The sequence below is a fragment of the Podarcis raffonei genome, chromosome 1 (assembly GCF_027172205.1).
Source record: "Podarcis raffonei isolate rPodRaf1 chromosome 1, rPodRaf1.pri, whole genome shotgun sequence".
In the NCBI taxonomy this organism is placed as follows: Eukaryota; Metazoa; Chordata; class Lepidosauria; order Squamata; family Lacertidae; genus Podarcis; species Podarcis raffonei.
The window spans coordinates 131,945,394-131,957,859 of NC_070602.1; the positions used below are offsets into that span (position 1 = coordinate 131,945,394).

General features: G+C 44.8%; 1 protein-coding gene across 1 annotated transcript; it reads left to right on the plus strand.

Annotated features, from left to right (window-relative positions):
- The first annotated feature begins 2,851 nt into the window (after nt 1-2,851).
- SPATC1L (spermatogenesis and centriole associated 1 like) lies at nt 2,852-11,858 on the plus strand. The gene is made up of 5 exons (XM_053362483.1): nt 2,852-3,361; nt 6,353-6,652; nt 7,578-7,910; nt 9,042-9,193; nt 11,434-11,858. The coding sequence occupies exons 1-5, from the start codon at nt 3,166-3,168 to the stop codon at nt 11,758-11,760; spliced, it is 1,308 nt and encodes a 435-aa protein (XP_053218458.1). The 5' UTR covers nt 2,852-3,165; the 3' UTR covers nt 11,761-11,858.
- The last annotated feature ends 608 nt before the right edge of the window (nt 11,859-12,466 follow it).

Here is a 12,466-nt window from a genome sequence, read left to right on the forward strand (position 1 = left end):
ATTTCAATCCCCTATATTCATAAAACTTACTTTCCCGACCTCCTCATACCTCCCCTTTCTGTATTCCAATCTCTAATTAGTTCAATTCAGCAAATCCTTCCCCTAATTTCTATATAATTTTTGACCTTTCTTTTCTTAATTACATAATCATTACAGCTAAAAACCACTTAATTTCAAAATCAACATCGTTCTAACATTCAATAATTTTACAATGTTTCTTAAGATAGTCCTTAAATTTCTTCCAATCTTCTTCCGCCATCTCTTTTCCCTGGTCTCGGATTCTGCTGGTCATTTCTGCCAGTCCCATATAATCTATTACCTTCATCTGCCATTCTTCCACGGTGGGCAGATCTTCTGTCTTCCAATACTTTGCGATGAGTATTCTTGCTGCTGTTGTGGCATACATAAAAAATGTTCTGTCCTTCTTTGACACCAATTGGCCGACCATACCCAGGAGAAAGGCCTCTGGTTTCTTCAAAAAGGTATATTTAAATACCTTTTTCATTTCATTATAAATCACTTCCCAGAAAGCCTTAATCCTTGGGCATGTCCACCAAAGGTGAAAGAATGTACCTTCAGTCTCTTTACATTTCCAACACTTATTATCAGGCAAGTGGTAAATTTTTGCGAGCTTGACTGGGGTCATGTACCACCTATAAATCATTTTCATAATATTTTCTTTTAAGGCATTACATGCCGTAAATTTTATACCAGTGGTCCACAACCGTTCCCAGTCCTCAAACATAATGTTATGACCAATATCTTGTGCCCACTTGATCATAGCTGATTTAACTATTTCATCCTGTGTATTCCATTCCAACAGCAAGTTATACATTTTTGACAAGTTCTTAGTTTTGGATTCTAACAATTCTGTCTCCAATTTTGATTTTTCCACCTGGAAACCGATTTTCCTGTCTAACTTAAAAACCTCCATTATTTGATAATAATGAAGCCAGTCTCGCACTTTATCTTTCAATTTCTCATAACTCTGCCAGTCCCTCCGCTTCCATCCCAATAAAGGGCACCCATCAGTGCTAAAACGGGGCCTGGAGCCAGATTGAAATGGCTCCAGATAATCTGCTTCCTCCAAGAACACTCTGCAGCAGCTGCTGCCCCCATCACCTTGCCCAAGAAGTAAATGATAAGAGGCGGGTCTAAACTTCTGGATCCAGGGCCAGTCTCTTCAAGAGAGGTTTATCGCCACCCCTTTGAAGGCAGAGAACATAATTCACTCTCGCAACAAGGCACCAGCTGCTCCTGGACCCATCCAGTCAGTCTTGCTAGTGTTTGTCAGCCTTGATGGGCAAGAAGCAAGAGCATAGGTATGCAATTGGCCTCAGCACCACCAGGGTGCTGTCTGTTACCAGGCTGCAACAACAGAAACTGGCCCCACAGGTTGGAATCTTAACAGTTCTCCCAGGACTCCTAACGAGCCTGGACTGTGATGTTGGGTTTGGCGTGGATCCAATGAATTTTGCCCTCAAAGTGCTTTTGCAGCAGGCGAATAATGGAGAGGCACTGGTTGGCACCAGCCCATTTGCCAGCTCTGCTGCTGGAGACGGTCAGAAATTATTTATAGAGGATGGGTCTGCCTTCTGAATGTGCTTAAACTTCTATTGAAAAAGAGCTAGCATGTTCAGAACAATTGGGCTTACTGGGGAAATGGGGAGGCTAAACGGGGAGTGAATTGTGCATTAGACCTGTGGCATCTTTCTGCTCAGGAATTCCCAGAGTCTAGATTCTAATATAGGGGTTTGTGACATTGAAGGCTCCCCATCATTGAAACGTGGCCTTCTCCATGTCCCAGAAGTTATTGCAGTGGGGCTGCTGCATGTAGGAACCAGACCCACGTGCTGAATAGATGCACAAGAAGTTTGTCATCTGGCCGAGGGTTCATGTGAAAACCATTTCCTACCCAGGCAGCTTGTATCTGTAGCTACATTTACCATTAACCGCCACCTCCCCTCTGCCAAGCTATTGAAAAACTGGCTGGAGCATTCAAAGGCACGATGGTAAGTGGAAACTGAGTTGTGAGATGGGTGCATGACAGAGCAATGATGTGCCTGCATGGCTCAAGTGTGTCCCCTTGCCTTTTGTGACCAGAAGTGAGCCATGCAGCCGTCAGGGCTGGGAGCAGCTACTGCTTCACCCCCTCTGACCTTGCGCAGCTCTTGGCTCATCCCGACACATGGGGCTGGCGATGGAAGCAGCGGGGAGGCGAAAAGCACCTTAAGATGCAACCGGGGAGAGAGAAAAGCAAAGCATTCAAAAGGCGGCCTCAAATGAGTGCTGGAATTTAATAAAGTTGTAGAACACCCAACACATATATAAGTGAAAATCTTCAGAGGTTTCCCAGTACCATTTTACTGATAAGTTTCCTTTTTAAAAAAATAATAATACTGCTTAATATAGCAACAACAACTTAATAAAAACCATTAAGTGGCTTACATAAAAACAATAACAATTCACCAACAGCATCCAATAGCATTTGAAAAAACAAAACTACACAAATAAAAATTAGGAGACAGAATCCAGGAAAACTTGGGTAAGCCTGCATATTTTAAGGAAACATTTAAAGCTAATTGCCACCTCCACATCACAAATTACCTGAGGGAGGTCACTCCAGGGGGTAGCCTGCTGTCCCTGAAGAGGCTCCCTTATGTGTTGTTGTCAAGGGACAATGGCCGTGTTCTCAGTAAACCCATCTTCTGACCTGGTGGTCATAAGCAGCCAGAGGTGGATGCTTGGGATGGCTGGGTTCCATCCAGTGGGTAAGCCGTGCCATTTTGGTCACATCTGTCCTATAAATTTAAAATGCATGGCTTCCCCCAAAGAATCCTGGGAACTGTAGTTTTTAAGGATGCTGGGAGTTGTTAGCTCTGTGCAGGGCAAACTACAGTTCCCAGGATTCTTTGTGAGAAGCCATGTGCTTCAAATGTGGTATGGCTGTGATCTAATTCGGCTGCCCACAGGCCTAGCCAAAATAAATGATTTCAGTGGCGCAACAGGGCGTACTGTTAAGAGGTGGCGACATCATAATGCCGTAGAAACATTCTAAACCTGTTGAGCTTCCTGTGAGCCTTTCAAAGCACTGGGACAAGTGACCTGTCCAGCCAAGGCTGTTCCTTACCAATTAATCCTTCCTCACCAAGGAGGAAGAAGAGGATGACCGAGGAGAGAGAGTGGATGAAAAGGATTCAAGACGAAAATGCGCACCTGAAAAATCAGATTAGGCTGCTCAGGGAAAACTATGAACTCCGTGCTATGTTGGGTCAACAGTGTGACAACAGCAGCCAAGTCCAGTTCTTAACGTCTCCAATTTCTCCTGCGTATACTGATGCTGGTTTATTGGTAAAAGGAGGTAAGGAGCAGCTTTACAAATTTACTTAGAAAACATTTTAGAAATAAACAAGTGATAAGCATATTCCTGCCTATGTGTGCATTTGAATTTATATGTGCAGCTCAGCCAGACGTGGCCTAGTCAGCCCATCTGCGTAAAATGCTCATTAGAGGAAGAGACATTTGTAATAGAAACCTGCATTGGCCTCAGCACCTTCCTGTTTCAGCTTTTGAGCAGAACTGGATGAAACTACGTAGGCTTAGCAAGCACATTAATTTCATTTGTATGAAATTTCATTTCATTTTACTTTTAATTTGTATACCACCTTTCTATGTAGAGCCAGTGTGGTGTAGTGGTTAAGAGCGGTGGACTCGTAATCTGGGGAACCGGGTTCGCATCTCCGCTCCTCCACATGCAGCTGCTGGGTGACCTTGGGCCAGTCACACTTCTCTGAAGTCTCTCAGCCCCACTCACCTCACAGAGTGTTTGTTGTGGGGGAGGAAGGGAAGGGAGAATGTTAGCCGCTTTGAGACTCCTTAAAGGGAGTGAAAGGCGGGATATCAAATCCAAACTCTTCTTCAAATCCACACTCTTATGTTACTATACACAAGCTGAAGAAACAACAAAATAGACAACAAAGAGTACACACAAAATAGCAATCTGATCCAATGCAAAACGTCATAATAAAAACATAAGTTTAAAATAAACAATTTATATCAAATAAAGCAATATTAAATAATCCATTAGAAATAAAGCATATACATTCATCAACACCATTCGTAGCTTTAGTTACAAAGGCAAAAGTAGACAGGTCTCTGTCTTGGGGAGCTGACAATGTCCTTTCCAGAAATCCTGAAAGTGGAGCAAATTCCAGTCTTTGTATGCAACAGTTCCTGACCAGATGATGGCCACTGTCATCTGGTTTAGGTACTTAAATATTCAACTACACCTCTACCCGTGTTTAAGGTGGCTAACAGCAAAGAGTTTTGCACATAAAATGCAATGATAACAATAAAACTAGGTAATATTTTTTTGGAAAATTAAAAGTTTCCAGGTTTGTGTCTTAACATGCTATTCACTCAGTATAAAATTGGGTTTTGTTTTTTAAAAACATGAGCTTGGAGGCTGATGTGGCTGAAATTTGAGATCTATTCTGAGGAAGGACTTAAACACGTGAAGTTGGAGTGGGGGAAGAGTGGGCTGGTTGCAAGTCAGAGGAATCGACACTTACCCTGAAGGAACTGGTGCAGGACAGGATGTTATGTCTGCTACGCCTCTGGGGTCTCCCCCTGCACCTCTCATCATTCTCTCCTGCTGCTACTGCTGCTGCTGCTATAACAAAGAAGGTGCAACTTACTTTTTGCAAAAAAAGGTGCAACTTAGTTCAAGAGATGGGGAAGAAAGATGGCCCCAGAAAAGACACAATCAGTGCTGAGAATTGCTTATGCTGAGTCAGTACTATTTAAAGGTAAGGGTAGGTATGGTGTAGAGGGACGCGGGTGGCGCTGTGGGTAAAAGCCTCAGCGCCTAGGGCTTGCCGATCGAAAGGTCGGCGGTTCGAATCCCCGCGGCGGGGTGCGCTCCCGTTGCTCAGTCCCAGCGCCTGCCAACCTAGCAGTTCGAAAGCACCCCCGGGTGCAAGTAGATAAATAGGGACCGCTTACTGGCGGGAAGGTAAACGGTGTTTCCGTGTGCTGCGCTGGCTCGCCAGAGCAGCGATGTCACGCTGGCCACGTGACCCGGAAGTGTCTCCGGACAGCGCTGGCCCCCGGCCTCTTGAGTGAGATGAGCGCACAACCCCAGAGTCTGTCAAGACTGGCCCGTACGGGCAGGGGTACCTTTACCTTTACCTTTTAGGTATGGTGTCTGTGTATTTGAGGGGGTAGAGAGAGGAGAGTCCAAGACATTTTGCTGCATGTGGTGCTGTAGCAAATCCCCCTCTACAGCCACCCCCCCCACACCATCAAGGTGCGTCACAGCCAAGGTTGGTCAAGTTGTTTTGATGCCTGAGGCAGAAAAATCCCTCAATTGCCTCTTCTGGGGAAGTAAAAGTCCAGCAATAATAAAGGCTGCTTTATAATAATAATAATAATAATAATAATAATAATAATAATAATAATAATAATTTATTTATACCTTGCCCTCCCCAGCCAAGGCTGGGCTCAGGGCGGCTAACAAGCAATAATAAAAACAAGTTGAATGATTACAACTTAAAACAAAAGTAAAATACAACATTAAAATATTGAAACTAAAATATTAAAATGCCTCATCGCAGGAGGAGAAGGAAAAGAAAAAAGAAAGTGAGGGAGGGAATCAAATTGGCTCCAAGCCAAAGGCCAGGTGGAACAACTCTGTCTTCCAGGCCCTGCGGAAAGAAATCAGATCCTGCAGGGCTCTGGTCTCATGAGACAGAGCGTTCCACCAGGCTGGAGCCAGTGCTGAAAAGGCCCTGGCTCTGATTGAGGCCAATCTAACTTCCTTAGGGCCACTAGGGTGTTGCTATTTATGGATCTTGAGGCTCTCCGTGGGGCATACCGGGAGAGGCGGTCCCATAGGTACGAGGGTCCTAGGCCGTGAAGGGCTTTAAAGATCAAAAGGTCAAAATGAAATTCTCTCCCTCCCCGCCCCCCAGATAAGATCCTCCTTGGTGCAGAGGAGCCGATCTATCTCCCTGTCTTTACAATAAGCCTGCATATTGGGCTGTTGCCATATATTTGGCGGCAATTGTGATTTTCCTCTTCCATATTCTCTCAAGAGGAGTGGTTTGCCTGTTCTATAAAATAACATCTCATCCTCAGACACATAGGGCAAATATTTGGGTACCTTCCAAGCTGCATTTTTAAATTGCATAGCCTGTCTCTTTAAGGGTGTACGGCACCTCTGGAACTTTAATCTCAAGTTAATTTTCTTCTCTGGAACAGAGACTCTGACACAGATGTCAGTCAACTACAAATACACAAACTGCATTCCTTGCTGTAGTTAACAAAACTGTATGTGTTGTTGTTGTTGTAGCTCAGTATATTGGAAGAGAAGATTTTGGTTACTGCTCACATGTCATCTCTAAGGAGCCCACTGTTCTGCCCAACCCCAGTGCCCAGTCACCGCTGAAGCAGCTCCAAAATGAGCCTCCCCCTTTTCAGCCTAGAAGTGGAGAAAAGAAACCCGGACATTTGTCAAGCATGTCGTGCTCCACCATTGGAGGAAAACAGCTGGAGGAACCCACAGAACTGATGGGACTCAAGAAAGCGTGGCTGATGGACGGCCCTTTCCCTGGCGGCGATAAGGCTCAGACGCCCTTAGCACTAAGCGTGGGTGAGAAACGGTCACTAGATATCCACTCTGGGGAAGGGAAGAGGGTGTGGCAGTTTATTTTATGGATAATTTAAACAGGTTCCAATTTCAGCCCATGAGATCAGACATAGCATTGATTAGTAGCAGCTATTGCATGTGATGGGACACGGGTGGCGCTGTGGGTTAAACCACAGAGCCTAGGACTTGCCGATCGGAAGGTTGGCGGTTCGAATCCCCGTGGCGGGGCGAGCTCCCGTTGCTCGGTCCCTACTCCTGCCCACCTAGCAGTTCGAAAGCACATCAAAGTGCAAGCAGATAAATAGGTACCGCTCCGGTGGGAAGGTAAACAGCGTTTCCGTGCGCTGCTCTGGTTCACCAAAGCGGCTTAGTCATGCTGGCTACATGACCCGGAAGCTGTACGCTGGCTCCCTTGGCCAATAAAGCGAGATGAGCGCCGCAACCCCAGAGTCGGCCACGACTGGACCTAATGGTCAGGGCTCCCTTTACCTTTACCTATTGCAAGTGATAAAATCCTATCTCTGGGCCTATTTAAATGATAGCCAGCTTCACATGAGATGCTAGCTGCAGAAGTGGACATTTCTGAATGACACAGCTATTGGCATGGTTTGTAGTGGTGTACAAAGCTACATAAATTGTGTTGCCTTCCTGGTTAGGTTGTTAACAGAAATCCATTGACAGTTGGTCTGAAGAAGAAGGGAGGGGAAGGGGCACATGACGCAGCTCATAGTGCTGTCAGTTGGTGAAGGCAAGGGAGACGAAGCGGGAGGGAAGCCGCATTGTACTGGGGTTGGAAGGGGCCATCAAAGTGTGTAGTATTGGACCTATTGGACAGGGAAGAGCATGGGAGACTCTCACGCATCAGCATTTTGTCTTGATGTTTCTTTGAATTTGGAATAAACCCTTTGCTAAATGTGCTTTGTTGTAGCTCACTACAAGGCTGCAAGACTACTCGGTTCAAAAGACACGGCGAGTCATTCACCATCATGGACAGAAGAATTAGCTTCCTCCAACCCCACACGCTTGGCGAGCAAGGAGGAAGCTCAGACCACATTTTCAGATGACCTCAAAATACGCAAAGGAAGTTCTTCCTTGGGGATTTCTGAAAGGCAGTCCTATCACCTTTGGGGCAGTGCCCAGGACCCAAGCGCAGGCAAAGCACAGCTTGAATCTCAAGAGATGCCCAGGAAGAAGAGAGTCTGGTTTTCTGATGCACCAGACACAGACAAGTTAAGGAAGTCCCATACGTTCTACTTGAATGGTAATACTGAGACATGGCATGGGGCTGGTGTAAAAGACTGGTGTACCCCCTAGTGTGCCCCTTTCCCCTTCCTACTTCAGATGTCTTCTAAAAGTCTGGTAGTTGTTTTTTCCTTTGACATCTGGTGGCAGGGTGTTCCACAGGGCGGGTGCCACTACCGAGAAGGCCCTCTGCATGGTTCCCTGTAATTTCGCTTCTCGTAGTGAGGGAACTGCCAGAAGGCCCTCGGCGCTGGACCTCAGAGTCCAGGCTGAATGATGGGGGTGGAGACGCTCCTTCAGATATACTGGGCTGAGGCTGTTTAGGGCTTCAAAGGTCAACACCAACACTTTGAATTGTGCTCGGAAACGTACTGGGAGCCAATGTAGGTCTTTCAAGACCAGTGTTATGTGGTCTCGGCAAACACTCCCAATCACCAGTCTAGCTGCCGCATTCTGGATTAATTGCAGTTTCTGAGTCACCTTCAAAGGTAGCCCCATGGAGAACACATTGCAGTAGTCCAAGCGGGAGATAACTAGAACATGCACCACTCTGGTGAGACAGGCTGTGGGCAGGTAGGGTCTCAGCCTACATACCAGATGGAGCTGGTAGACAGTGCCCTGGACACAGAATTGACCTGTACCTCCATGGACAGCTTTGAGTCCAAAATGACTCCCAGACTGCACACCTGGACCTTCAGGGGCACAGTTACCCCATTCAGGACCAGCAAGTCCTCCACACCTGCCCGCCTCCTGTCCCCCCCAAAATAGTACTTCTGTCTTGTCAGGATTCAACCTCAATCTGTTAGCCGCCATCCATCCTCCAACCGCCTTTGTTCCGATTCAGCAGCAAACAGCGGGTTTCCCCAGGGAAAGTGGCAGGTCCAAAAACAAAACAAAAAACCCTGCTCAGACCTTGACGTGGAAAACATGAACCCTTTTCTAGAAAGCCTGGTGCAAAAGGAAGTCTGGATGAACCCTCAGATAACAAGTTCACCAACAGAATATAGATGGATGAAAGTGTGATTGGCATCTCAACTACCAAGGAGATGTATACATTTCAGACATGCCTGTTTTTAATATAAACTCTGGCCTCTTATAGCTAAGGCCCAGTAGATCTACGAAGTAGCCTCTTTCTTCCACTTCCTTGTAGATATAGAGATTACTCAGAACAGCAAGAGGAACGGGCGCATCGTGGGAGAGATTGCCTTCCAGTTAGACAGGCGCATTCTTGCACATGTGTTTCCTGGCATCACAAGGCTCTACGGGTTCACAGTGTCCAATATTCCTGAGAAAATCAAACAGGTGAGTCCCAGCACTTTAAGGTAAAGTTGTCTTTTTGTCAAAACATTAGTCACTTAGGTCTCAGAGACCTGCTTGGCCATAAAACAACTTCCTAAAGACATCTACCTATTGGTATCACTCATTATCACTCCATACCCAGTTGTTAACAATGCCATAGTATCACATCCTGTTGAAGAAGCAATCATATTACCAGGGTACCTTAGTACTTTCAGTTAACTCTAATGCAGCTGAAAATTACAGAGCAGATTTGTTCATAGGTCTGGAAAAGATTTACATTTCTGCTAAATTCAGCTAAGTTCCTCCTTAGTTTCTACTAAATGCAGATAAGAGCTGTATTTAAATTGTTTTAACTGGAATGCCTATGAGAATGAGAGGGAAATTATTGGTCCATAAGGTGCCTGCCTCCAAATTTATTAATATCTCTAGATATCCCACCATCCTTATGGGCAGGGCTGGCCCAAAACATTTTGGCACCTGAGGCAAACCACAAAATGGTGTCCCAAAGCGAAGATCTGCCTTGTTAGGAACAAGGTGGGCAGGAGACCACCAGCCCCCTATTAGCCAAGAGGCTACTGTTAGAGCCACTGGCAAGAGGCTGCCCAGGCAATGGCCTCCAAGGAATGTGCCACAACGTTTGCTTGTCCACACTTCCACTTGTCCTGCTGCTTTCCCCCAAGGAAAACCTGCTCTTTACCACTGAATTGGGGCAAACGTCAGTTGGGTTTTCCGTACATTGATGCTTGCAAAGAGCTGGTTTTCCTGGGGAAAGTGGAGGGGCAAACAGAAAGGGTGGACGAGCCTTTTGTAATGGAGGCTTTGCTCTGACACAGTGATAGGGGGATTCCAGATGGGGGCTTAATCCTGCAAATGGGTCACTGATGTGTTGCAAATGGGCCATAGAATTTATTTTGAACCTTATCAGATTTTTTTTCTGGGAACAGCAAATCCTAATTAAGGGGGGGGGGAATACAGGTGAGTATTTTGACGTCAATGGCATTATGTGAATCCTGCAAAAAAACTTGCACGCACCGAAGCAACCATTCCATAATAAACACCAGTCTGGAAGCAGCCATAATATCAGTAAACCCTTCCTTGTTTAGTTTTTGCATAGCAAAATTCTGCCCAGCAATTATCACTTCATTATATTGTTTATCTTTGATTTGCTCTCTTGTCTCCTAAAAGCTGGCAGTAATTAAGTCCATGTTGCCCTGCATATCTCTGTATCTTTTTTAAAAGCTATTTCAAGAGTCTCAGAGGGAATTCTGGTCTGTTTCTACTTAACCATAAATATACTGAAATCATACATAGGCAATTGATATTCCCACAGTGACTTTTTACTTACTTAGTGTGTTTATGTTGTCTTTGCAGCAGTTATCGCTTGGGATGTGTCTGCTATGGTTGCTAGAAGCCATCAGATTTCAGTAGAATTATTGCTCCTAACTCAAAATGCGATGCATTATCTGAAATTTGGATAGCAGAACATTGTCTGAGGTGTAAACAACACCAATGAAATATTTTAAATAAATTGTTTTTCTTTCAGCTGCTTTGGTGGACACTTTCAGTTTAAATTTCCTCAGCTAATTTACTATTCCCAGAAAATTTTTGAATATCTTGTGTGGATTTGGGGTATCATTCAATGGGCAGAGCTCACGTCTTGTCAGATTCTGGAGACAATTTCTCACCGAGAGAACTCTGTTTCCCAAAATACACACTTGCTGTTAATATGCCCGCAAATCCATGCCCACTTTGGTCTTCTTTGGTCAGACCCAAGATAATGATATAATCCATTAATGTGTTTGCACTGGTAAAATGCTTGTGTATCATGGCCACAATCCAACATCAAATTAAGCACTCGTAGGTTTCTTGATTTTAGCAACTGAACTTTCGAAGCACAGACCTTTTTGCTTCCTGTTTTGTTAATAAATTTCATTTCTGCATCCATTACTTTACTCTTCCCCCCTTCCTCCCCCCTTCAAATATTCACACCTTGCCCAAATTGCACTGAGCTTCATAGTTAGCCCTATGGCAGGCAGAAACTTGTTACAAACATCTAAAATTTATTCCCTTACAAAACAATGCAACAAAACTTTTGATTTAACTTGACCCTATTTCTCCTCTGCTCCTATTGATGCTAAATTAAAATTAGGATCTTTAGCCCTTCCATAACGTGCTAGCAGTAGCTTTTAAAAATGTATATATGTATGTGTATATGTGTGTGTATATCTAATGAAAATACCTAGGTCTCCATGAAATCCCTAGATGGCTCTGTGGACGAGAAGAAGTACCGAGCCATGACCCAGCGCTACCTGGACCTGACTGCTCGCCTGGAGAAGATGGGCTACCACGTGGACGTCCACCCGGTGTTCAGTGAATTCCTCATCAACACGTACGGCATCCTGAAGCAAAGGCCAGACCTCAGTTCCAACCCCTTGCACAACAGCCCCGCGGACCTCAGGAAGATGGTGATTGACATTGTCCCATCCAAGTTCCTTGGAGATACCTTGCTACTCTTGAACTGTTTGTGTGAACTTTCTAAAGAAGACAACAAGGCCCTGTTTGCCTGGTAGTAGTGCACCTGCTGAAGCTCTTGCCCTCAAATCTCTACGGAAAGAACACACAAACAAACATAGCATATATGTAATAAAAGGATATCTGCTGAAAGTGGGCATGGAGTCGTGTGGATGCTTTTTGTATCAGGCTCCTGCTGACTGAGTTGCTGCTTGTGGAAGGGTTTGTTCATTTGCTTTCGGTTAACTGTTACTCTCTTGTTTTTTTATCAACTCTGTACTTTATATCTGACTTGTTCATAGCTGCTATGAGAGCCATATTTGGGCTAGATGGCGGATAAGAAAGTTTAGTAAAAATAAACTATATAAGAAAATAAATGTAGTTGTTAGCACTCAGTTCACAAATGCCAAATTAAAGCGCTGCACTGTTTGTTAAATAAGGAAAGACATGACTGCCAGCTCTATTTTCCCCTCACATTCTGCTTGAGATGCAGCCCTTGTGACAGCCTGAATGAGCTTCTGAAAGGCATCTGTTTTCTGTAGCTCATACTCTAGGATGTTGCTTATGGCTATTTATCTCCTATATCTGCCTAAGAGCCTTCCCTTGTCTGAATTCTAGCTCCATGTGGTCATTGCAAGGGGATCAGGAGTAAAAATTGTACATGTTGTTCTAAAGGGCATCTCCCCCATTGTCAGTTACATGCTGTCTGGGTATGTAGACATCAGCCACGATCCTAATGAATGATTCTATTAAAAAATGGTGAAG